General features: G+C 45.4%; 1 protein-coding gene and 1 long non-coding RNA gene across 2 annotated transcripts in view; both read left to right on the top strand.

The window, feature by feature from the left end:
* The first annotated feature begins 9,537 nt into the window (after positions 1 to 9,537).
* On the top strand, positions 9,538 to 12,491 carry LOC311590662. The gene is made up of 3 exons (XR_014776951.1): positions 9,538 to 10,118; positions 11,521 to 11,687; positions 12,248 to 12,491. It is a non-coding gene; the product is annotated as an uncharacterized lncRNA (long non-coding RNA).
* A 3,740-nt stretch (positions 12,492 to 16,231) lies between these two features.
* AK3 (adenylate kinase 3) overlaps positions 16,232 to 27,337 on the top strand; it is a 29,843-nt gene continuing 18,737 nt past the window's right edge. Inside the window, exons 1-2 of the mRNA XM_084769834.1 lie at positions 16,232 to 16,533; positions 26,356 to 26,475. Of these exons, the coding sequence (XP_084625960.1) occupies positions 16,383 to 16,533; positions 26,356 to 26,475 (271 nt within the window). The 5' untranslated portion in view covers positions 16,232 to 16,382. The remainder of the gene's footprint in view (positions 16,534 to 26,355; positions 26,476 to 27,337) is intronic.

The following is a 27,337-nucleotide window of genomic DNA, read 5'->3' on the forward strand; positions in this document are numbered from 1 at the left end:
CAACTTGAATTTTTGATCTTAGCCTTTCTAATAGGTGTAAGATGGAATCTCAGAGTCGTTTTGATTTGCATTTCTCTGATGACTATTTTAAACAGAGCATCTAAGTCAGGTGTGGTGGTGCACACTTTTAATCCCAGCGCTCAGGGAGGCGGAGGCAGGCAGATCAATGTGAGTTAAAGGCTAGCCTGGGGGTCCAATGACCCTTTCAAAGGGGTTGCCTAAGACCATTGGAAAACACAGATTAATAACAGTAGCAAAATTACAGTTACAAAGTAGCAACAAAATACTTCTAAAGTTGGGGTCTCCATAGTGTGAGAATCTGTATTAAAGGCATTAGGAAAGGCGAGGACCACTGAAGTATGTGACTCTGGGAAACAGGAAATGCATATGAGGGACAGGTTGAGGAAAAAGCAAATATAGAGAAAAGCAGAAAAATCTGTAAAGGCAGCGGGGCCTGGGATGCCATTGCATCAGCAGCAGGAGCACAAAGGGCAGAAAGTGCACAGACACACACTTGGTTGGCATTTTCTTGTCAGAAAACAAAGGACCTGGAAAACCAGTCTAACTTTGCCTCCAGAGCACCTGGGATCATAGAAAATTTTTACACAGGAGGGTGACTTACTCAAGATTCCACAGGCAGCTAGACTGATAGCAGGCCCTGAGAAAAGAAGTGTCAGAGTCCTGACTGGAGTAAGGGCAGAGAGTGAGAGGAAGCAGGCAGGTAAGAGGCTGAAAGAGCTACCGACAGCAGAAGTCAGCCATGGGTAAGTGGGGAGGGGGAGGGCCCTAGTGGGAGAGGCCTCAGCTCAGCTACAGGTGATCTGTCTAGTGTGATTAGACAAGACACAGCAGGAGGGGGGGGGACAAGACAGGAAGAGGTGGGATGCGAAAGGGAAAGTGAAAATGCACAACGTTCCTTTATAATTGCCACCGTTGTCCTGTGCCACTTGCTGTGTGATCTGTATTTTTCCTTCTACCCGCTGTGTCTTTCTTTGTTGGCTCATCTGTAAAATGCAGATGTTAATTCTACCTCCCCACAGGATTGTGTTAAGTGAGTTCATTTATCCCACATATGGTTTTTGTTTATTTCTTTTTGTTTTTAGTTTTGGTTTTTCAAGACAGGGTTTCTCTGTGTAGCCTTGGCTGTCCTGGACTCACTTTGTAGACCAGGCTGGCCTTGAACTCACAGCGATCCGCCTGCCTCTGCCTCCTGAGTGCTGGGATTAAAGGTGTGCGCCACCACCACACCTGGTCCACTTATGTTTTTTAAAAGCCTAGCACAGAAGACTCAATAAATGTTAGTTATCATTTTATTACTTCATTATGTTATTTATAATAAATTAGAATATGCTTATATATTATGAATAATTAGACATAATGTAATAATTATATAACCACACAGTTTTATAACATATACCTATAGGACTGATTCTAGTGATTAACACTACTTATAATGGCATTAGTTGGCATTTCACTAGCAGGACATGTTCCAATCCCAATCTTCCACTCCCTGCATGTTTTGGACTGTGGCTTCCATGGTCCTGTCCTGAGCTGGCACTGGCACACCCAGAATACCTCCCTCTGTTCAGTCCACAGCTGCTGTTGACCAATGTCATGTTGGTAGAGGTGACATGAGATAAGGCTTGGAGCATGCCCAGAAAGTTTGGCCAATTCGCTTTTGCTGATGACATTCATCCGCGATGCCCTTGTCCGTCTGACTGCCAAGCAGACCTGCGCAGACCTGCAGCCTCAGCCCAGAGGGGGCCCCACCAACGTACAGACTTGTCATCCAGGAAACAAACGGGTCTTGTTGTGTGCAGATGGGGGTAGGAGTTTCTGATGCAGAGCGTTATTACAGCTTGCTAGAGCTGAGTTCAGACCCAGAAACTCAGGTGGGAGCCTGCACCCAGGGCCCAGACAAGGCTTTTTTATTAGGGCATCTAGATGGGAGATGCAGCACTCCCCAAGTCGGAGGGTGGACCCCTGAAGAAAGGCAGCTAACATGTGGCGAGACCCCCAAAAGTGTGCCGCTTAGGTCCTCTATGCACCTAAGGCACTGCTTGTCAACCTTCCTAACGCCGTGGTCCCTTAGCGCCACCCTTTAGTGGTGACCTCAACCATAAAATTATTTCGTTGCTGCTTTATACCTGTAATTTTGCGGCTGTTGTCAATCATAATCTAAATATCTAATGCGTAGAGTATCGGCTATGCGGCCCCCAAAGGTTGAGAACCACTGACCGAAGTGGATATGAAGCTTCAGACTGGCCAGGCTCTGCCCAGCCAACATTCCCGAGTGATTGAAGGCAACTAACACGTGTGGGATTGATTACTAGTGTAAGGTGGGGGTGGAGGCTAGCCCTTGTTTTTGGATGAGTAGGATGTGTTTGTTGTTGCCATGTTTTTAACGCTGGCTACTGGTGAGCCCCAGCTCCCATTCATGTCTTGGGTTGACTTTGACTTGAATATAAGAAAGAGCTATAATTCCTACAGGTCCCCCTTCTCAGCATCTGATCATTTTATGCCCCTTTGAGATGCACCTCAACTGTTTCACATACTCACCAACTGTGATAAAGGGACATTTAAATTTTTAAAAAATATTTTTATTTATTTATTTTATGTGCTTTGGTGTGAGAGTGTCAGATCTTGGAGTTACAGACAGTTGTGAGCTACCATGTGGGTGCTGGGAATTGAACCCGGGTCCTTTGGAAGAGCAGACAGTACTCTTAACCACTGAGCCAACTCTCCAGCCCTGGGACATTCTTTAATACTGATTGGGAGACTCTATATTGTCTACCCACCAGGTTCTTTGCAAGCAGAGACTGCATTGCTGTTCTAGATCTGACAATACACAAAGCATAATGAGGTCTGTCTCAAAATAAAAATAAATAAATAAATAAATAAAAATAAATAAATAAATAAAAATAATAAAATAAATGAATAATAACAACAACAATAACAGAGTTAAAGGTTTTCCTTATCAATTAGCGCTTGGAAAATATGATAAAATAGTTTTTTTTCCACCTTCATATCCACATTTTCCAGATACAAATGCGAAGAAGAGAAACTTTGTGTGAAGGTCCCTCCACCCTCCACCTCCCGTCTGTGCAGGGATTTGCTTTTTGTTGTTGTTTTCCTTTGTTTGTTTGGAATAGGGTCTCCCTATGTAGCCCTGGCCGACGCAGAACTCTTTATATAGACCAGGCTGACCCAGAACTCTTTATGTAGACCAGGCTGACCCAGAACTCTTTATGTAGACCAGGCTGGCCTGGAACTGGTAGCGACCTTCTTGCTCCTGCCCATCTCCCACTTCATTCTATTCTGAACTCTCTATTCATTCCCCAAAGTGTCCAGGTTGTCCTGTTAGGGCTAACTGGATTAACTCTACCGGGTTACCTCGAGGTGTTAATCTCTTCGCGTGCTGACGTAATTGTCTAAATGATAATCTTTAAACCTTGATTCAAAGATGGAAAAGGGAACAGGGTGGGGAGGGGGAGTCAGTGCTTACCCAGCCCCGCAAGCGAGCAAGTTACTCATTGAGCCAGGACTTGCAGACTCAGCGTCTCCTCCGTCTCCCGTCTCCTCCGTTGGTGGCTGTGTCCAGGCTGGTGGCTGTGTCCAGGCAGGTGGGTGTGTTCAGGGTGGTGGGTGTGTCCAGGCAGGTGGGCGTGCCTTTGCGCCTCGCCTGTAGCTTACAGCGAATCTCTGATGCAGTAGAGGTTGTAATAAGGGATTTAAAGGAGCTGGTGATATGTAAACTTCTTGCCCATGGATTTATTTTCCTCCGCACCTCCAGCTTCCTTTTTCATAGCATTCATCATTTCATTGAAGTAAAAAAGGCCAGTGAAGGGAGGGTAGAGAAGAGCTGCTGCGACAAGGACAGGACAGAAGGTATGAGGTACGCGTGGAAGTGGAATTTTACACAGAAGCTGTGCCTACCTCTCAAGGAGCCCAAAAGGTGTTTCCAACCTCCGGTCCATAACAAACAGTGAATCATCCTTACAGAGCCTTCTTATCTCGGCCCCTCAGCCCATCCTATATGAGCTTGAGCTTCAAAAAACAAAGCAAAAACAACAACAACAACAACAAAAACAAAAAACAAAAACCCAAAACAAAAACAAAAACAAAAAAAACCCATTGCTCTCAGAGGAGCACACGAGGTCCCCTTCAGGGAATCAGGACCTTGAGATTATGTTTAGAACATTTTAAGAAACAAAACCTTGTAGAGTTAACTAAACTAACCAAAGACCAAAGCGCAGGGCTGAACCAATGGCTCGGTCAACAAGGAGAAAAGGCTGCCCAGGGTGGTATGTGTTTGTAATGCCTGTACTGGGAAAGGGAGACAAGTGGGACCCCTGGGGGTTGCCAGATAGCTAGCCTAGCAGTCATGAGAAGTTCTAGCCCCGTGAGAGACCTTGCCCTTCCCTCCAAAACCTGAGTGGGACCTGAAGAACATCTGAGGTTGTCCCCTGGCCTACACACACACACACACACACACACACACACACACAGAAGTCAGGCCTAACCCTCTACCTAATCTCTATTCCCTTTTCCCCCAGGTAGCCATCTTTATGTTAATTTTGTCCTACTTTTTATTTTTATCTTATGTGTGTGAGTGCTTTGCATGTACCTAGGTCTATGTACCACTTGTGAACCTGTTGGCCAAGGACCCCTTGGAACTGAGCTATAGCTGGCTTTGAGTTGCCATTTGTGTGCTGGGAATTGACCACAAAAGAGTTGCCAATACAGCCAGGCGTGGTGGCGCACGCATTTAATCCCAGCATTTGGGAAGCAGAGGCAGGCAGATTGCTGTGAGTTCAAGGCCAGCCTGGCCTACAGTTGCCAGTACTATATAGCCTCTAATTCTTCTTCTTCTTCTTCTTCTTCTTCTTCTTCTTCTTATTATTATTATTATTATTATTATTATTATTAAAAAATTTGGTCCTGGCGATTGAAACTAAGGCCTCATACACGCTAGGCGAGTGCTCTATTCTTGAGCTGTGTCCCTACTATGTAGTCAGTCCTACTTAAAATGATAATTTCCAGATGTAGAAAGGATAGCTCAGTCGCTGAAGTGCTTGCTGTTCAAACATGAAGGCCTGAGTTCAACTCCAGAACCCACATTTTATTTTATGTATTTATTTATTTATTCAAAATCCCAACCACAGTTTCCCTTCCCTCCTCTTCTTCCAGTCCCTCACCTCATCTCACCACCTCATCCACTCTCTTCAGAAAAGGGGAGGCCTCCCATGGGTATCAACCAGCCATGGCATAGCACGGTGCACTAAGTCTAGGCACCTCCTCTTCTATTAAGGACAGACAAGGCCACCCAGTAGGGGGAAAGAGTCCCAAAGGCAGAAAACTGACTGCCCTGCTCCCACTGTTGGGGTTCTACAAAAAGATCAAGTTACACAACTGTAAGTTATGTGCAGGGGGTCTAGGTTAGTGCCTTGCTGGTTGGCAGTTCAGTCTCTCTGAGTTCTGATGAGCTCAGGTTAGTTGATTCTGTGGGTTTTCTAGCAGTGGGTGTTCTTGACTCCTCTGGTTCCTGCAGTCCTTTCTCCTCCTCTTCTGCAGGATTCTCTGACCTCCACCTAATGCTGAACCCACATTTTAAAAAGCAGGATGTGGTGGCCTCCCAGCACTGCAGGGGTTGAGCCAATCTACCTCGCCTAATGGCAAGCTCCAAGCCAATGAGAATCCTGTTTCCAAAACAAGGTGGATGGATTCTAAAAAAATACCTGAGGTTAACCTCTGGCCTCCACACAAGGACATGTGCTCCCAGACAGACATAAACCATATACACACATAACACACACACACTCACGCCCAATAAACACAAATTTCTTTTCTCAACACATGGTCTCATTTTGTATTTTAGGATGACCTAAAACTCATAGTAATCCTCCTGTCTCAGCTTCCCAACTTCCTTCCTTCTTCTTATAAAGTAGTAGTAGATAACCTAGGTTATGAAAATAAAATAAAATGTGATCGTGCATATGATCCTGTTTACAATAAGCCATGGAGGGCTAACAGTAATGAAAAAACAATTTCCCCAAGTCTTCATGCTTCGTGGAACATCAATCCAACCAATCTCTAAATGCTTTTATTGTTTCTTAAAATTACATTTATTTACCTGTTTATTTATTGAGGTGGGCAGGAGAGTACGCGCATATGCATAGATGTCAGATGACAACCCACAGGAGTCATTTCTTTCCTTCTACCATGTGGATCCTGGGGGTTGAGCCCAGCTCATCAGTGCCGTCAGCAAGCACCTTCATCCACTGAGCCATGTCTCTGGCCCTCTAAGTCTTTTCTTTGGTTTTACTTTACTGAGAATGAACACACCAGGAGCTCTCCCAATGAGCACCAGCCCAGCCCTTTCTTTGTATGACATCACTCCCTGTCCACTTCTAATCTGATCAGGTCCCTGGAATTCCCTTTGTGATGGTATGACTATCTCCACATACATATGTCCTTGGCTGTTTGGGGTCATGAACAGACTTCTGAGTATCCACTATTAGTCCCTAAGGAAAATGGAGAAGCGTCTCACTCCATTCTCCTGTTGTTGATACAAACTCTTGCCTCAAATGGAAGAAGATAGTTTATTCTGGAGCCAAATATGAATAACCTCAGCCCAGGGAATATGGATCCAAGTTGCCCAGAAAGATGCATTCTACTGCAAAGGGTTACATGAGATTTGTTAGTTATGGAATGAAGTCATAACTCAAGGCAATTGCCAAATACACTGGTGGGGCAACAGGTTGGCAGGCTACAGCAAAGCAGGGGAGGAGCTTTTGCTATAGGTCTTTGACAGGGCTGATAATGTCTTAACCTCTGGATTGGTGGAAACTAGTGGTCTGTTAAGTTATTTTGCTTGGGTCTATAATGGTGTGTGTGTGTGTGTGTGTGTGTGTGTGTAGGCATGCCCTTATGGTTGGGTTGGACAGAGGCCAGATGGGGATATTTGTTGTCTTCCTCTATTGATCTCTGGCTGATTTCCTTGAGACAAAGGACTTGAATCTGGAACTCTGTGGTTTTCACTGGGGCTGCCTAGGCAGCAGGCCTAGGATCTACCTGCCCCTACATGCCAAGAGTTGGGGTTGCAGGTGCCTGTGGCCATACCTGCCTCTTCACATGGGTGCTGGGGATCTGAACTCATGACCTCAAACTCAAGTGATCTTACTCACTGAGACATCTTCCCAGTGCCTGGTCTTCACCAGTCTTACTCTCCAAAATCATGAAGTTCAGTCATCAGCCTTCTAGAATCTCTAAGTATAGGTTTGGCTTTCAGTGTTTTTGGGGAACTTCCATTTCACGACTTTAAATATATATGATATACATAGCAGTATATAAAGATAGTTCTCACTTCTTTTCATGAGTGCATAATATTCCAGTTATATGAATGGATCATTAACAGTCATCTATCATGGGTAGACTTTATGATTCCCCCTCCCCCAAATCTCCCATTATTTCAAGCAATGTTCATTGGCTGGCTTTAAGGGTGCTCTTTTGTGATTTTGCCAAGACTCTGCTTTTCTTTTAGAGACAAGGCCTCTTTATGGAGCTCAAGCTAGCTGTGAACTCTCAATCTTCTTGTAGTCAGCTCAGTGCTAGGATTGTAAACCTGTACCAACATGCCTAGTTTGCTAAAGTATCTTTTAGATGAAAGTCCTAGAGGTGGGATTTTTGGATTAACAGAAAAGAAATTTTGCTAAATATTGTTAATTTCCCTCTCCGCATATTGTACCATTTTTCATTTCCATTAACTGTACTTAGATTTTTAAAAAATTCTTTGTGGTTTAGAAACTTTTTTTAAAAAAAGATTTATTTATTTATGTACACAGTGTTTTGCCTACATGTACACTTGCACACCAGAAGAGGGCACCAGATCTTTCTATAGATGGTTGTGAGCCACCATGTGGTTGCTGGGAATTGAATTTAGGACCTTTGGAAGAGCAGCCAATGCTCTTAACCTCTGAGCATCTCTCCAGCCTTGTAGTTATATATTTAAAACTACTCATTGGTTCTTTCATCTACCACCCTTCTCCTCTCTTATTCCACCCTTCCAACCCCACAACTCTAAGTTAGAGGGTAAAGGTGTCATCGTTATTATTAGACTACGTCCTGCTGATCGGCAGCATTGAGTTCCTTGGGGGCACAGTTGATCTTCACCAACAGGCTATCCAATTTCATCTTCTCATCTCTTTACACAGCATCACTTGACAAATGGCAACAAACTGCAACCAACAGCAACAAGCAACCACAGAAGCAGCAGCAGCAGCAATAGCTGCTCTCTGGGCTCCCCCATTCATATGCCCTCTCAAGAGTCCCCAATATTCCTAATGTCATACACCATCTGTAGCTGGCAAAATCACACTATAGCACGAGGCAAATCATAGTCAGCTGCTATGGACAATCTGAACAGCCTCGTATCCCACACCTGGGATTAAAACAAAACATATTTCCGTAACATTTCTGTGTTTTTAAAGAAACCAAAAATTCTCACTACAATGAATGAAACACAAGCACCTGTTCTCCACTGCCTTCTCTACACACAGTGTTCTTCACTTTCAGGTCTGTGCTTGTTGTCACCTGCTTAACCTGCTTAAACTCTAGCGCCCCTCTGTTCAGACCTACTTTAGTTCCTAGCATGGCTTTAGCTCCTCTGGTAACACCAGCTCTTAGCATACCAGAAACCATTTTGCCTCTAAGTCTCCATTTTGATTATAAGGTAAAACTAAGTTCAAATTCTCAGGCCCCTACATGCCTGAAACCAGGAAGGTTCGATGCTTGCTGCTTAGGATAAAATGATAGATGACAAGTGCATGTTGTGATTGGGTTAAAGATAAATAATGTTCTATTAGAGTTGAGGCCGCAACATCCTGCTGGAAAGCCCCCAAGATCTCCCCTACCCTAAACCCCAGCCAACTAGCTTAAAATGCTTTGTCTAGCCACTTGGTTACATTGTGCTGAGAACAAGTCAATTCTTTTTGTGTTTACCTAATCAAAATGATGTAATCCTCCTCCTTGCTTCCCACCTGGTAACCTGGTTACAGGGATATCTATCTATCTGTCTATCTATCTATCTATCTCTATCTATTCCTCTCTCTCTCTCTCTCTCTCTCTCTCTCTCTCTCTCTCTCTCTATATATATATATATATATATATATATATATATATATATATATATATCCTGCCTTAAAAACAGACCAATGTCACAGTCTAATTACCATATTTGAACTGTGGCCCTGACTGGTTCAGTTCTTCTTACCAATGTCACAGTCTGTGGCCCTGACCAGTCAGTTCTTGTTCAACATTCAAATAAACTTCCATCAATCTGAATCTGGTGTTCAGGTGGTCAGTCTGTACTTATTCCTGAACCCATAACAGTGCTAACTTGACGGTTGAGACAGTGATTCACTGCCAGCGGGGGAGGGTCAACGGAGTCACAGCACCAAACTGCTGCTTGCAGCAGCCTGTACAGTTGTTTTCAGAGGCCTCTCTCCTCCCAGGCAAAGCTTAGCCTTCACATGGCAGGAGAAAACAGTGTCACAATGAGCTAATTCAAAGGAGACATGCAGTTTATTAAAAGAGGATTTTAAAAAAATTCCTCTTTTACCCTAGAGAGTAAAACAAGGGCCTCATACATTTTAGGCATGCGTTGCGTTCCACCACTGGCCTATATCGCCAGCTTTAAAAGATTTTAAAATATAGATTAATACAAGTGAAAGGGTAACAGAAGTTCAGAGAAAGAATCAGATTCATCCAACAGTGTGGGCGCTTCTTCTCAAAGGAGTCACTGTCTTTATAACAGCTATATATGTGTAGGAGTTTGGTGATTAAAAAAAAAAGTTAGTGTGGGGGGTTGGGGTGGTGGTGCATGTGTGCCAAAGTGTACGTAGAGGTCGGAGGACAGCTTGCAGAAGTCAGTTCTCTCCTTCTACCGTGTGGATCTTGGGGCTCAAACTGAGGTCTTCAGACTATGTGGGGAGCCCTTTCCCCCACTGGGCCATCTCACTGGCCAGATTTGGGTGTCTTTTGACATTCTTATCTTTAAAGTGTCATTAGAGATTTCGAGTGGCTCCCTGGATGCTCCACGCAGAACTGCCGCAGCAGAGGTAAGCTCAGATGCTTATACTGCAGCAACAATAATTGTCTTGTTTGTGAGATTTCCAAGGCCAGGTGTAGTGGCACACTTGATCCCAGCACTTGGGAGGTCTGGGAGGTAGAGGCAGGAGGATCTCTGTGAGTTCAAGGCCAGCCTGGTCTACAAAGAGAGTCCAGGACAGCAAGGGCTGTGGGAGCCAGCCTAGTCCCAAGTTCAAAAAGTGACCCTTCCTCAAAGGAATACATACAGAGCACGACACCTAATGCCTTCTTCCACACATGTTCCTGTGTGCAAGTGCACACATACATACATACAGACAGACACACAGACACACATATACACATACAGTTAAGGAACTGCGAGTGTAACTCAGTGGTAGAGTATTTGCCCAATGTGCAAGCTCCTGGACTCAGGCACTGATCACCTTTTCCCCGACACATACCAATTAAGGGATTGTGAGGTAGCGTTTGTGAAGCTTGTGGAGAGCATTGGAGTGACTGTCCAGCACAGCCACCAAACAAACAGCAGAAAAGAGAACAAATCTATGATCTTTGGTTCCTTGAATTCATCTTATAATGGAGAAGGAGATAAGAATACTTCTTTAACTGAGTGTAGTGGCACAGGCCTCTAATCCCAGCACGCAGGAGGCAGAGGCGGGCAGATCTCTGAGTTTGAGGCCAGCCTGGGCTACAGAGTTCTAGGGCAGCCAGGGCTGCACAGAGAACCGCTGTCTCAAACAAACAAAAACAAAACAAAAAACCCCAAACCAAAAAGACTGCTTCTTTCTCTGTTAACTCCCTCTTTACCCCAAGGCTTATTAAGGCATTTTTTCCACTGATAAGAGATGTCCTTACCATTATCACATACTGAATTTCTTGGTTAAATTAAGCTTAAACTTTTGAATATCCTATACCTTTATTCATGTGCTTTGAATGAATGTTTGTCCCAGCAAAAACTTATGGCAAGTTTTTTGTTTGTTTGTTTTTGAGACAAGGTTTCTTTACATAGCCTCCTAGAACTCTAGGCCAGACTGTCTTTGAACTCACAGAGATTTGCTTGCCTCTGCCTCCTTTAAGTATTGGGACTAAAGGTGTGTGCTATCACTTAATTTTATTTTAAGACAGGCTCTTGCCACATAGCACAGGCCGGCCTGGTGGCTGTCCTACCCCAGCCTTTTTGTGCTATGATTACAGGCTCTGGGAAAGGAGACATCTAGAAAGCTGCTGAGTTGTGGAAGCTCTGCCCTCCAGGGTGGGCTCACTGCCTTATAAGGGCTGTGGGCCTGTGTTCCCCACTCCCCCTTTGGACTTTTCTACCACCATGTTGTTCGCCCACTATCTGCTATGTGTACTTTGATCCTGAATTCCCTGCCTCCAGGGCTGTGGGCCACCAAATGATTCAAGTTATAATAGCCCAGTTTCAGATACTGTGCGATGGAAGCACAAAATGCACTAAAGTGAACAGTGGTACCATGGAAACGGAGTGGACACATGCAGTGTGGACCTGGATGGCGGAGGCTGGACTGTGTCAGTGACCACTGGAAGCCTGTCCTGCTGTGAAGGTCCTGATGAGGCCTGAGGTGGGTAGAAGAGGAGGGTGTGGGGGAACGTCTACTCTTCTTGGAGATTCCTTAAGTGGCTGTAATGAGAACACTGGTGGAAACATGGACAGTCGCCGCTATTTAGGCAAGGCATCACACCTTGTGGTACACTGTAAGCTGCAGGATGCGCCATCTTTTATTGAGTGGCAAAAAACTTGGCAGAATTGCACCTCTGTCGCAGGATCTGCTGAAAGAGCCACCTCAGCACATCGTTTGGGGTGCTTTGTAACTTCTTTTAACTTTGTAGAGTGAAACATAAGATAAGTAAAGTGCTTTAAACGAGGAATCTATCTATCTATCTATCTATCTATCTATCTATCTATCTATCTATTTATAATCTATCTGTTTTGTGTTTTTGAAACCCGGTTCCTTTGTAGAGGCCTAGCTAGCCTAACCCTGCTCTCCCTTTCCTTCTATATTTTTCTTTGTGGTACCTCTAAGCAACTGGAATTTTATTTATTTTTGTGCTTGTGTTCCATCTTCTTTCCCCCAATGGACTGTTAGCTCAAGAGAACAAGTAATGTGTTTCCTTTGTTCAGGTTTGTGTGCTTGTCTACTGTGTTGCTGGGAGTCAGATCCAGGCCCTCATCTTCTCTAGGTAAAGACAGTATCACCGAGCCACATCCCCAGCCCCTTACGCTTTCGAAACTACTTTCCTTGGCTAACTGTCACCGAGGATCTGAGATGCACCAGCAGCGACATCAGGGAGCTTGGAGGTAAATCCTCTCTAGGTTGAAGAAGATCGTAGCCCCTGCCAATATCTTTGGTGTAGCACTTTGTAAGACCCCGAGTGCCCCTCAAAAAAAGAAAAAAAAGACACTGAGCCAGAGGTGCCTACCTAAACTGTGCCTATGTCTGCATTCTTGATGTATGTATGCTTACTATGGGTAAGCTATCATTGTTTGTGTATGTGTGGTTTTGTTTTTGTTTTTGTTTGTTTGTTTGTTGTTTTTCAAGACGGGGTTTCTCTGTGTAGCCTTGGCTGTCCTGGACTCACTTTGTACATCAGACTGCCTTCGAATTCACAGAGGTTGCCTGCCTCTGCGTCCCTGAGTGCTGGGATCACAGCTGTGTGCCACCATGCCTCGCTAGCTAGCCTTGTTTTAAGTTGCTAAGTTTTGGGGATAATTGGTTAAGTTGTAATAGATAATTAATAAAGAGTCTCTGAGCCAGATTATTTTATTACTGGTTTCTACACACACACACACACACACACACACACACACACACACACACACACACTGAGCAGGAAGAGATGTAAGAAGGATTTACACATCAATACACTCCACTCCAGGAACCCAGACACCATAGAATCTGCACATCAGGAGTCTGAAGAGTAGTAGATGGACAAACAGCCACTTCTCCAGGCTGTTCTGGCCATCCAGCCCATTGGCTAAGCCATGAGGAACCAGCTTGAGATGCTAAATCATGCTGTGCTAAGCCAGCAAGCAAAGGCTGGGGTGGCTACTACTGCAAAAAGTACCAGACACCCCTCCCCCCACCCCTTTCTGGATTCTTTTCTGTCTCTTTACCCAAGTGCAACGCTAGTCACGGCTTCCCAGACACTGACCCTGTCTACCCTCCATTCTCCCAACTCATGCTGAGCAACACATTTCTGGTGAGTATATTCATTTCCTAGGCCTGCATAGCAAACTGCCGGGGACCTTAGAGCTTAAAGGAAAGGGATGTGTTCTCTCATAGTTTGAGCTAAAAGCAAGGTATCGCAGGGTTGGGAGTTCTCTAAAAAGCCTCTAAGAGAGAATAGTTCCTTCTCTTTCTCTAGGCATCTAGTGTTGCCAATGCTCTCTGGTGTTCCTTGGCTTGCAGCCCTTTAAATCCAGTCTCCTGCCTGTTACCTCACACTATTCTCCCTGTGCCTTCATATCACAGCTGGTAAAGAAAATGACTGACCACTCCGATGTGATCTCCCTAGCTATGACCGTAACAGCTTTTCTCTAAATAAGGTCACACTCTGAGGCACTGGGGCCCAGTGCCAACCACACCTCCACATTTGGGGGGAGATAGATTTCAACCTGTGACACCTACCTATGGCCCCTGATCCATTCTGTGCATTCTAGGACCTTGAAATATTGTCTTTAATGCGACAAAACAGTAATCCTTAGCATTTCACCAACAGACATTTATTGAGGGCCTACTACATAGAAGGCACTCATCTGGGCTTTCTTCGATAGAAATGAATATGTAAACATGTGGCCATATGTAGTTTGGGCACCCTTGCTAGGTTAAAATCTAAGCTAGGGTCTATATTAATTTTGAATTCTGTCATCATCAATAGTACAAGTTAAACAGGGAAACAAAGAGCCACACAAATAAATGCCTGTGTGTGATGAAATGACTGCCCTGTGCCCAGTTGCCAGGAGACTTGCCAGTTTGGCAGCCTCTCGCTTCTCTGTAATCAACAGCTTTGAGTGAAGCCAAAACCAACAAGCTTCTGGGGGCCGGTTAACGTGACCACATGCCCGGCTCCTTCCCACCTTATGTCTCTGAACACTTGGCATTTCATATATTCGTGGCTTTGCTCCTGTCTTCTCTCCCCTACCAGTAGGATGTTAGCTCCAAGCTCATGTCTGCTCGGCTCTTCCACTCAGGTTGGCCTGCTTGTTGGCTGTGGTGTGGGGAGGGTGGTCCTTAGCTGCTCCAACTCCTGGTTTTTGTTGTTATTGTTGTTTTGTTTCTTTGTTTTTCAAGATAGGGTTTCTCTGTGTAGCCTTAGCTGTCCTGGACTCCCTTTGGAGACCAGGCTGGCCTCAAACTCACGGAGATCCGCCAGCCTCTGCCTCCCAAGTGCTGGGATTAAAGGCATGAGCCACCACCGCCCCGGCCTCCAACCCCTGTTGGTTTGAACATTTCCCCCGCATAATCAAAATTTCCAAAGATTTCTTTTCATGTATCTCTGAGAACTGAAACCACAAATGTTCCCAAGTCGGGAGATCAGAAATGCTTTTCTCCACCGTCAGGCTTTCTGGTTCTGCGGTTGCGTAACTGTTCTTGCCTAGACCTTTCCATTCCTGTCTGTTGTTTACTCACTCCCTTCCTTGGCTGTCCTTGGGTTACTCTCACACTCCGTTCCTCTCTCCACAGGCAGGCACTGACTGTTTATTTCTCTTTATTCCTTCTTGTGCAGTACTAAAGTATGTGGGAGTCACTCCTTTTCTTTTTAAGTACAAGGCTGTCGGCCTCACCTTGCCACCCAGAGCAGGTCCTCTCTCTGAGCAAGTAAACTTCCCTTGCCATTATTATTATTATTATTTTCCCCGGAAATAATTTCTACTTGGAAACCGCAAGTAGTTTTGAACCAGTCATTTGGCAGCCTCTGAGGGAGACACATGGCGTTCCCTTTAGAGACTCCTTACTGCTCAGCACAAAGACACCCTATCACATGAACAGTGAGTAACGCTCACTGACTAGGCTCCCTGCAGCTCGTAGTATTGCGCAGGCAACTCACACACATTTTGACTGCACACTAATCTCCTGCGTCCATTTTACAGATAAAATGCTACTCAATGACTTCTCTTCTGCTTTTGTTCCTATGTCACTGTCCTTCTGCATTTAATAAAGTTTTTAGAGCCAATGTCAGAGCTTCTTGGCTCCCTCCCACACTCCCACATCTTCTGTTTTTGTTTTTGATGTTTATTTGGTTTGTTGTTTTTGTGGCTGTCCTGGAACTGACTCTGTAGACCACGCTGGCCTGGAATTCAGAAATCCGCCTGCCTCTGCCTCCCCAGTGAGTGCGCCACTGTCTCCCTCTGTTTTGGGTTTGTATTCCCAGTACTGTTTCAAATGGTCTTACTGTTTGCTTCCACCACTGGGCTTAAAACAAAAACAAAAACAAACAAAAAATGCCAGCAATAGAAACTCAGTTTTGTTCAGCATAGCATTGTGTGCCCCTACGCACAGTGGCAGGGCACACCACAGGCACTGAATAACTAACTATTCCTGAAATAAAAGCATTTCTGGAAGGCTCTAGTTACTTTTGACCCCTGCGAAGTAACAGCGGCAGCTACTTTTAGTCTTGAAAGTAGATTCTGGGAGATAAGACACACAGTGTCAGCACGTCACTTGATGAAACAGTGAGCAAGGTTCAAGGTCACCCCTGGAGGAGAAGGAAAAGGGGGGAAAAGGGAGAAGGTGAAAGGAGGATTGATGTGAAAAGGTGGGGGGCGTCTAGTGAGCTAGGGGATAGAGGGGATACAAAATGGGGCATCCTGTTTCCTGCTGGGACTGAGCAGGACAGGGCCTGACTCTCAGAAAGGGCTAAGGGTGAAAAAGATAAACACAGAGAAAATGAAATCCAGCCACCCAGAGACGCCAAGGGGGAGAATAGAAGGGGAAGGGGGCCGCACAGAGCTTGTCTACTGTGGAGAATGTAGACTGGCGAAGCCTGCAGGTTGGAACCAGGCAGCACAGGGCACGAGGGTCTGGAGATGCCAAGAAGCGTGGGGTGGGGCCGAAGGGAGTGGGGTGCAGGGGCGCGGAGAGGCGGTGCAGCGGCGGGCGGGGCGGCCCCGGTGGCCGTCGCTCACTTCCGGGAGAGCCGGGCGCCCTGGCCACCGCCCGCTTGGAGCCGCCAGCCGGCCGGGGCCTCGGAGCCTGTGAGCGCACAGGCCAGGCCGCAGCCCAGCGTCTCCGCAGCTACCGTCACTGTCCGTCACCATGGGGGCGTCTGGGCGGCTGCTGCGCGCCGTGATCATGGGGGCCCCGGGCTCCGGCAAGGGCACCGTGTCGTCGCGCATCACCAAACACTTCGAGCTAAAGCACCTCTCCAGCGGGGACCTGCTCCGCCAGAACATGCTGCAGGGCACAGGTGGGAGCGGAGACCAAGGGCCGGTGGCGGGCGATCGTCCCGGCGGGGCTTTGCGGGCCGGGGTCGAGGGTCCTGCAACGCGGGTGCAGCGCTCCCGGATCTCGCCTAGGGAAAGAGCCGCTGCTCCCCGAAACCTCTGGTCTCCGCGGGCAGCTTCGGGTAGATTGCGGGGGGGGGGGGGGGAAGGGACTAGGAAGTTCAAAAACTAAAGGAAAACCCTTGGCTTTGTTTGAGAAACACATCGGACTCCGCTGGCAGCTGCTGTGGGGGTTCAGCTGGGGGAGCTGTGCCTGCTTCTCCACGTGTCCTTGTTCGAGGAAGGCAGGTTTTGCATTTGCCAGGGTTAGCCTTCTTTTCTGCACCCCCCTTCCGCCCTTATTAAACTCCGTGGGATCTTGTAAGTTCTGACCTTTCTCTCTTCAAGGTCAAGTATTACTTATTCTCTTTGCAGTCACAAAATTGGCTTAGATTTTTGATGCCCCCAGATATTTCTTAAGCACGAAAGTTATCCTTGTAGGCGGTTACATAAATGATAGTTGTTTCTCCTGCCAAATTCTTCTAACTCAGCACACATCTAGTCAACAAACTACATTTTACAATAGGTGGGTTTGTGATAATTCTATTTTAAGGAAAGCATTTTAAGTTTATTTTTCTGAGGCAGTGTCATTCAATGTAGCCCACAGTACTTAAACTTGAGAGTCTCCTGCCTCAGCCTCCCTAGTGAGTGCTAGGGTCACAGGCACAGCCAATTAACAGCTGTAAACTATTTTTCAAAAGCTTACACCAGATGTTTACCTCACAATGGCCCTGACCTTCAATTCCAAACTAGTGCCTATTTTGAAATTCACCTGAAGCGTATTTACATAGAAATAATATCTGTTCAAGGCAAAAAAAAAAAAAAAAAAAAAAAAAAAAAAAAAAAAGAAAAAGAAAAAGAAAGTAGAGGTGAGGGAGAAGGGAAGACAGAAATGCATAAATTAAAAAGCAAAGCTTTCACTTAGTCCCTCCCTTTACCCCATCCTCAGAGAGAAACAATGTATTTCCTTTTGGGATATCGCTGAGTACAAGCACATTTGTACATCCTCCGTGTGTTCCTCTAGCTCCCTGTTTTCTCACTGTGCATTTAGTCCGTCATCCCATATGGAGACGTTTATGTCCTTTACACTGTTTGTTTACCACCTGTTTGCCGAGTCCACCACTATTTATTTAAACTGTCCACTCCCTCCTGATGAGTGGATAGCTAATTTCCAGGAAAGGGTGGTTTTTGTTTTGTTTTTTTTTTTTAAAGACACTGATATTCAAGTTGGAGGGGGCAGCGGCAAATCAACCCACTGTTTTCCGTTTCTTTGGCTGGGTCCTCTGCACCCCTGGGACATATTTTCCTCCTCTTCTAATGCTGACCTTAAAAAATAATACAGGTTGCAGTTAATTAAACGTTATCAAAAGGTTGTTTGACAACCCCCCCCCCCCATTGGTAAATGTTCTTAGTGCAGCAGATTGCAATGTTAGCTACGAGGACAGTCCTCACCCGGAGAATGCTTGGCTGGTTTGCTGCTATCCAAAGTACAGAAGAGCTCTTTAGGGATGACCTGCTCTCTGACTCAGAGCTGGCCTGACTGTGGGTGGTAAAGAATGCTCACTGATGGAAAACACAGAACATTTACAAAGAGTAAATGATGGGGGTCTTTAAATAAATAAAGTTTTGAAAGATGAAGAAACGGGGCTCTTTGCTTCACTTTAACACCTGTTAAGAGTCAGACTGACCTCTCTCTTGCAACTCTGTAAAGGGGAAAGAGGTCAGAGAGATGGGGGAGGGGCACATTAAAATGTTCAGCTCTAGTGAGTCACAGCCATGCACGCCTGTAATCCCAGCACTCTAGGAGGTAGAGGCAGGCAGATCTCTATGAGTGCAAGACCAGCCTGATCTACAATGTCAGTCGAGGACAGGCAAGGGTACTCAAAGAAACCCTGTCGCAAAAAAAATAAAAATAAAAAAACAAAAAACAAAAAGATGTCCAGCTGCGCACTCGGCAGTTTCAGTGGGCAGCTGTTTAATATCTTTTTTCTATGACACAGAAAAACAAATCTTAAAACTTTTAAGATTCCCTTGACCCTGCAGAGATCCACCTGCCTCTGCTACAGAGTGAGTCCAAGGCAGTTTGTCTTAAACAAAAAACAAAACAACCCAAAAAGAACCTTTTATGATTCATTATCAGAAGTAGGTCTTTTGTTTTAACAGGGTCTCACAGAGTTGCTTTGGCTGGTCTTGAATTTATAGCAATCCTCCTGCCTTAATCTCATCAGCGTTGGGATTGAGATCCGTCAGGCTCTGTTAGGAGAACTAAGGTTCTTGGGAGAAGTCTTTGCAGGTCAAAGTTCAAGGTACACAAAGAGCGGTTTGCTCTCTGTTCAGCTGGGAAAACATCTCAGAGGGTGAAGCCCTGCTGGGCCCTGGGGACAGTTTCCACTGAGCCTGGCTCATCTAGCTGTTGCCTGAAATCCAGAACTGCCAGGGCTTGGGATGTCCGGATTACTTGCTCCTTAAAGAAATATGAGCAATTCCTTAGCAAACATAGAAAATGAGGTGCTATGAGATTGTTTTTACAGATGTTAATGGCTCCTTACACAAAGTAGTTTTTACTAAGTGGTATTTGGCAGGTCCCATAGGTCAAGACTGAAAGTATATTCCCAATAAATATTGTGAGGGGATTGGATATTTCCCACAGAATCAGGCAAAGAAGATGTAATCTTTTTTTTTGGGGTGGGGGGAAAGGGCTGGGGTTTGAGACAAGGTTTCTCTGCATAACCCTGGCTGTCCTGAAACTCTGTAGACCAGGCTGGTCTCAAACTCACAGTGATCCTTCCTGCCTCTGTCTCCGGAGTGCTGGGATTAAAGGTGTGCACCACCACTGGCTGGCTAGAAGATGTAATTAAAACAAAACAGAAAACCTGCTTCATGTTTCCTGATACTAAATCATAAGAAACGAAGGAAAGAAGGAAGGAAAAAAGAAAAGAGGGAAGGAAGGGCTAGAGACCACTAACATCCTTGGTAAACCAGCCTCACCCGCAGACCTGACTGATTAATCCTCTGGTGCTTTTTCCTCTATTCTCTCTTTTCTCTTTGTCACACTTGTGCGCGGTTGCACAACAGGTACTTTACATTCTCACTTGTTGTGAGCATGCCTATATAGATCAGTAAGTCTCCGCTTTACCATCACAAAGATTGCACAACTGATTTAAGCTTTGCCCCTGTGATTTATTGTCTATTACACCGAAGTTCGAGCTTTGCTCACGCTAAGCTGGCTTTCCAGAACCCTGTTTACTGGAGACTTCTGTTGTTAACCATTCTTTGCTGTAATAAATAGTGCCGTGCGGGCAACTTTACTTATTTTCCTATGAGTCAATTCCAAGTGTGGAATTTCTCAGAACTAACCATCATTTCATTAAAGTGCCGCTTTATAGCCCCTGACTAGAACGTTCCAAATGTGTTTGGTGGTAGGAGGAGGTTCTATTCCTTCCGGCAGGAATCACCTATTTTGGTTGTAAACATCTTCCTCAGCTCTACATTCGATTTAAAATGCAAGATGTGAATAGTATTCATTAAAACAGAAAGTGTACGTGATGAGAAAAAGTCATCTCAGAAGAGAGTCTAATGACCCTGGAGACAGCAGCAGCCCAGGAAACCTTAGGACACCAAGCCGAACAGTGCAGTCAGAAGGCTAGGGCCTGAGATTTCCGTGGCTACTGTAATCCTCTCCTTCCTTTCATGGGAAAACAGTGCCACAGAGGTTGAAGAATTCCCTCAGTGGTGAACAGCCATTCCGCACTCACCCGGGCAGCACATACGTATGCTGAGGTTGATAAGATACAGAATCAACAGTATGTGCCCAGACTACAGTGAGATTCAAACCGATGAGCTACCTCTCCCATATACACAAACACCAAAATGAAAATAAAACATCATTTTCTGAAGTACTAGGGTGGAAACACAGGTCCCCTGAGAGAGTCAGTTCTATAGTCTTTCCACAGTCAAGATGTCCCAAACTGAGGTTCGGGGTGTAATTTTAAGTAGACTATTATTTATCTCAGAGTGTATTTTCAAAAAAGGAACTTATAATTTTATGAACATTTTAGCATACGTATTGAAAGGGTGTATTGTTTATGGGAAGCAATAATAATTCATCTGTGGCAGATGTAGTAAGGTGAGCATGTGAGTGGCAGAGTCTGGTCTGGCTCCTTAGCGGGCACTTCATCTGTGACGCAAAATGAGAGAACTAACACTTTGAACGACATTATCTGTATGTTGGGAGAGCCTAACTCAGCAGGTAATCTTGGGTTCCTAATCAGCCCTCAGGTGTCCATACGGCCAAGCATCATTGTGTGGACTCATGAACACAGGCATGGATAATGACACCCAGATTGATGGTAGAACATGTTATTTTCATAATGGTAATTTGTAATAGTCAATATATTTATATGGTTTGAAGTTCCAAAAAAAAAAAAAAATCTAAGAGACTATTTAGTGATGAGGGCCTTGTAAGATATTTCATACACATAGGACTTGACGTGTTCCCTTAGTGTAGTGGTTATGACCCCGTGGGGGGATCAGTTGGACAGCCCTTTAACAGGGGTCACCTAAGACCCAAAACACAGGTGTTTACATTACAGTTCACAACAGTAGCAAGATCACAGTTACAAAGTAGCAACGAAAATAATTTTATGGTTGGTAGTCAACACAACATGAGGAACTATATTGAGGAGTCACAGCGTTAGGAAGGTTGAGAACCACTAGCTTTGTATTTTCTGAAGTGGTAACACAGGCCCTTACTGTTCAGAACAGTATGCTTTCCGGGGGTGCGGTTCATGTCTCCCCTAGCATTGCCTTCTTGAGATGATTCATCGGCCATGTAACTTCAACATTTAAAGTGTATGTAAGAGCCAGTGCACTTCAGATGTCACAGAGTTGGGTAGCTGTCACCACAACAAATTTTAGAACCTTTTTAGTACCCACAGAAGAAATCTTATACCTATGAGTCACTCCCATCGCCAACCACCCCCAGCCAAGCCTCTGGCCCATATCTTTGAATTCCCGCATTCTGGACATGTCGCGGAAATGAAATGGTAGTCGGTGAGCTTTTCTCTCCGGCTTCTTTCACTCAGCACAGCGTTTCCCTTAGTTATATTTATTTACTCAGTGTGTATGCATGCGCACACATTTGTGTATGCTATGCTCAAATACTACGTATGTGGAAGTCAGAGGACAACTTGGGCATGGGCGGATTGTCTCCATCTGTCCTGTGGGTCCAGGAATCCAGCCTTCTTCGCAGACTGAGCTGTGTCTGCTGTTTTTAGAACGTCTCACAGTGTGGCCCAGGCGGATGTGAACTCCTGGGCTCAAGTGATCCTCTTGCTCCAGCCTCCTGGGTAGCTGAAGTTCAGGGTGGCTGCCACTGTGCCCAGCTCAGCTTAATCGTTTAAAGATCCCCTTGGGTTGTACTCCATTACTGGGCTCTACAGTTTGTTTTTAGTTGATGTTTGAATTAGCTTCTCTTTTTCCATTATGTTATATCTAAATACTTTAGAGCAATCTTAAAGAGAGCAATCTTAGGAGAGATTGGTTTATGTCTACTACCACAAAAAGTAAGCTTCCGCTAAGTTCTTAGTGGTTTTCATTTTTAGTTTACAAAACAATGGTACTTTTGGCATTTTTATGCATATGTGTCATTGTACATTGTTCTCATTTGCCCCCCCCCCACACACACACTGTCCCCCATTCATAGTTTTTGTTTTTAAATAAAACATCAAAGCTAGAACTCAGAAGAATCCTGACCCATGCCTGTCTGACCACATTATCCATCCGTGCTTCTGGTAATCTGGGGGTCCAATAGGCACACACACATAGTCGGGGATTTCACTGAAGGTGCTCACAATCAGGCTGCGGCTGTGAGGTCAGGCTCGCACATGGGTATGTGTGTCAGTCAGAGTGGCTGCCGTAAGAGCACACCACAGACTGGATGGCTCAGATTGTAGAATTGGTTTTGGAGCTTAGAAGACCAAGACGAAGGCTCTGGAGGAGTTAGCTTCTGGTGAGGCTTGCCTTTCTGGCAGGTAACCAATTGTCTTCTCACTTTGTTTTCAGACAGCCTTTCTTCTGTGCTCAGGCACTCCCACTGTCTCCTCAGAGTTTACAGACACTTTCTGTCAGAGTGAGGCCCCACCCTATGACCCATTCAACCTTAATTACCTTCTTAAAGGTAAATATAGACTTAAGTATAGTCACATTAGGGGTTAGGGTTTCAGTGTATGGACTGAAATAGCTCAGTTCATAGCAGGATGGAGACACTTGGCTTCAGAAGAGGTAAAACGGGAGGGGGGGGTGAGAGAGGCGGGAAAGGCAGGAGGGGGGAGTTGTGACATTATAGAAGCTTAAAGGAGGAATTTTCGGTTAGCTAGGAGGTTAAGGCTGGCTTGCCATAAGAGTCCTCTAAAATAATGTCTGTTTTCATTGCTACAATCAAAGACTAGACACAGAATAATTTATTTTTAAAAAGAAGTTTATTCAGTGCACCGTTATTGGAGTTGGAAGTCCCATGATCTTGTGGCTGCACCTGGCAGAACCTTTGAGAGGTTTGGGTTCTAACTCCACCATCGTAAAGCGATAATGATGCTGGGCTAATTCTCTCAGGAGTGAGGTCTAGGTGACTGCTTACTGTGGTTTCTCTCTTCATGCATGGACTTGCTCTTCCACTTGCCTGCACAGGATAATCCATTGTTTCTCTAGGCGCCAGATTTTATAAGCAGTTCTGGCTCATGAACGTCTGGCCACCTACCTAACACACATCTGTATCTTTTGATTTATTTATTTTGGATTAACCACATCAAAAACATGGTGTTGAGTCAGATTATCTCCCCAAAGGAGGAGCAAAGGACTTTTGCTGGGGTGAGGTGAGGAGGGCTAGAGTATGTTAGTCTCCTGGAGGGGGTGTGCGTGGAGGGGGTGTGCCTGGAGGGGGTGTGCCTGGAGGGGGTGTGCCTGGAGGGGAGGGTGCAGGTGGGGAAGGGAACGGGGAAGGTGAAGACAGACCGCTAGGACCGTGTCCATGCTGGGAAGCGGTGCACCACTACCAGAGCCGTGCATCTGGATTTCTGTCCTGGAAGGGAAAGGAGGAGGAAGCAGGACACAGATAGACCTGGGAGAGAGAAGGGGGTTGACCTGAGAGAGTGCACAGTAGCTGGGAGGAGGAACAGTGGCAGAGGGAGGCTTTGCTGTTCATTATTTTGTTAAAATGTCATTTTCGGGAAATGTTCAATACCAGGAAGTGTTGTAATAACTATGTAAGGATCGGAGGAGAATTAAAAGAGCATTCATGGGTTTGGAGAGATGACTCAGCCAATAAGAGAACGGCTGCTGCTCTATCGGAGGACCAGACTTGACTCCCAGCCCCAACAATGGCAGCTCACAACCATCTGTCACAGGGGCCCTGAGGCCCTCTTCGGCCTCTTTGGGAGCCACGTATGCACATAGAGCCCAGACATACGTGCAGAGAAAACACCCACGCACATAAATTTTTTTCAAAAGAAGTGGTCTAAAGGGACAAATGAGGCATGTATTATGTACATGGAACTTTCCAAAGGATATTTTATTTAGTTACTTAAAATGTTGTTTTCTTTTTATTTTATTTATTTGTGTGTGTGTGTGTGACATGCACACATGCATGCACACAGTCTCCATGGAAGCCAGGAGAGGGCCTTGAATCCACTGGAGCTGGAGTTACTAGTGTTTTTAGTTACCCAGTCTGGTGCTGAGAACTGAACTCAGGTACTCTGAAAGAGCAGCCAGTGCTCTGAACATCAGAGCCACTGCTCTGGGGCCACCTCCCCCTCAAATAGTGTGGTATGTTTGTATGTGTGGTATGGTTTAGTAATGATAAATTCTTGGTTAAAATTTATAGTTTCGGCATCATATACTCTTTTCCTTGGGACAGGGCCTCCCAGTGCCCTGGAGCCGACCAAGTGAGGTAGGCTGGCTGGCTGGCAAACCCAGGATCCTCCTCTTTCTGCTGCCTACCTGATGTATTACAAGTTCACACCACCACAGCAGATTCTGTTTCCTGTGGATTCCAGGGACTAAACTGAGGTCCCCGTGCTTTCAAGGCTAGCACTTACTGACTGAGCTACCACCCTCTTTAGCCCTTCTGTAGTTTTTTTCTAACAAAATTGTAAAAGCTATAGAGAAGTGAACCATGTAAACATTTGTGCTTATACCATTGTACACACTACATGCTTAGAAATAGGCTTACTTTTATAAATTTTTTTTTTGAGACTGATGTGCTATGAACTCTCTGTGTAGCTGAGGACGATCTTGAACTTCTGATCATCCTGATTCCATTTCCCTGGTGCTGGGATCATAGGCATGTTTATCCACCACATTTGGTCTTATGCTGGAGAGCTAATCCAAGGTTTCTTTCATGCTAAGCAAGCACTTTAAAAACTCAGCTAGAGACTGAAGAGATGGCTCAGCGGTTAAAGGCACTGGCTGCTCTTCCAGAGGACCTGAGTTCAATTCCCAGCACCCACATAGCAGCTCACAACTGACTGTAACTCCAGTTCCAGCAGATCTGACACCTTCATACAGATATATATGCAGGTGAAACACCAATGAAAATATAAGAATAAATTAAAACTCAGCGAAATCCTTAACCCTTTGCTCCTCCTGCCCCTTATTGTGTTTTTTGTTGTATTTGTTTTTAAAGATATGGTCTCGCTGTGTATCTCTGGCTGCCTAGAACTCACCATGTGGCTGAGATTGGCCTCAGACTTGCAGAAATCCTCCTGCCTTGGCCTTCCAAGTACACCACCACAGCACATCCATTTTGATTTCTTTTGAGACAGGGTCTCATCATATAGGGACTTGATATGCGACCAGGTGGGTGTTGAATGTGGGACAGTCCCACTCTTTGTTTCCCTTTGGTTTGCCTGTTTTGAGACAGGATCCTTTGTAACACACACTGAACTCAAACTCATTTATGTACCTGGGGCTGGCTTTGAACTCCTTATCTTCCTCTACCTGTTAGTATTATAGATATATGCCACTATGTCCAGAAAAGCTGTTGTAAAACACTTTATTTTTTCCATAATTTTTCATTGATTCTTTGTGAGTTTCACTTCATGTACCCCAGTCTCACTCATTTCCTAGTCCTTCCATGTCTTCTACCCTTATAATCTCCCCTGCAAAAGAAAATAAAATATTTTTAAAATTACATAAACAAAACAAACGGAGAAACAAAATCCCAATGTGGAAGCCTCTGTGTGTCATACAGTATATGCTTTTGCCCAAACAGCTTTACTTGAATGTTCGTTGCAGTGAGTCATTGGTCTGGTTCAAGGTCTCTGGTTTCATCAACTCTGGACCCTCACTAACACTGCTCTTGGATATCCTGCTTTTGCTCTGAGTCACAGAGATCTTGAAGCTTTGCTTCTGCAGGACCAGCCCCTTCATGCACTCCAGCAGCTCATAGGTTGGGAAGATGTTGGGGTGGCCCAACTCAAAGCCCTAGATCTGGGCCTTGGTGGTAGCTGAGTTGGTCAGCCTGCCAGGTCTCCCACGCCCAGACCACCAGGGGCGGTTCAGGAGAGGGACAGGCCAGGCGTCCTGAGTGCCAAGGCAAGGGAAGGCGCTCTCCCACACCCATACCACCAGGGCCATCGATAATGCACTGTCACACGGGCCCAAGGTCCAGCAGCATCCTATAGACAACTAATTCCTGAGGTCTGGAATAGGCCACAGCAAACACACTTACTGGGTTTTTCCTTCTGCTGTAGAAATCGGTGTGTTGGCCAAGACTTTCATTGACCAAGGAAAGCTCATCCCAGATGATGTCATGACTCGGCTGGCCCTTCATGAGCTGAAAAACCTCACCCAGTGTAGCTGGCTGTTGGATGGTAAGTGCAGTGTCCTGAGCGTCTCAGCCACAGAGGTAATACGTGCTGGGACTACGGCGGTCATCAGGAGGACAGTCAGTCACCTATGAGTGTATCTTTAACATTTAATTAGTTAACCGGTTAACTTGTTTTATTTTTGAGACGAGGTCTTAACTATCCCACACGGGCCTCCAACTTGCTGTGCAGCTCAGGATGAAATACAACTTTTGACCCACTTGTCTTTGCCTCCCAGGTGCTGGGATTACAAGAGTGGGTGGCCACGTTTGTTTCTGTGGTGCAGTGAGTCCTCAGGGCTTCCTGCATGCTAGGCAGGCATGCTACCATCCGAGCGAGAGCCCAAGCCTGTGGGTCTAGGTCTTTTCTTGAAAGAAAAGAGGGTGTGGGAGCGCATGATTTCTAGGCGGCTTCAGATGAAACTTTAATCCCTTCCCCCACTCTTAAGAATAGTGTTTAACTTGTTAAACTTTGGTTGTCTTGCTTCTTGAGACGAGGTCTTATTATGTTGTCTGGGCTTGAACTTATGAGCTTCTTGTCCCGTGTCCTGTCTTCCCTTTCCCCTATTCCCGGCATACCCAGCTGAGACTATTGTGTGCTAAGGAAGGATCTACCGAAGAGAAGTTAGACTGAAGAGCAGTTCAATTTACAGTAAGATGTACACCTTCCCCAGGCACAGCCCTGTTAGAGTCTTTGAGGGCTGCTTGTCTTGTACAACCTGCTTGTTGATGTAGTGAGGACATGAGAGCGATGCCAATGTTTTTGTTTTTGTGTGTGATTTTTGTTTTGTTTTTTCGAGACAGGGTCTCTCTGTGTAGCCTTAGCTGTCCTGGACTCACTTTGTAGACCAGGCTAGCCTTGAACTCAC

Source organism: Acomys minous (genome assembly GCF_964271855.1).
Source record: "Acomys minous genome assembly, chromosome: 2".
In the NCBI taxonomy this organism is placed as follows: domain Eukaryota; kingdom Metazoa; phylum Chordata; class Mammalia; order Rodentia; family Muridae; genus Acomys; species Acomys minous.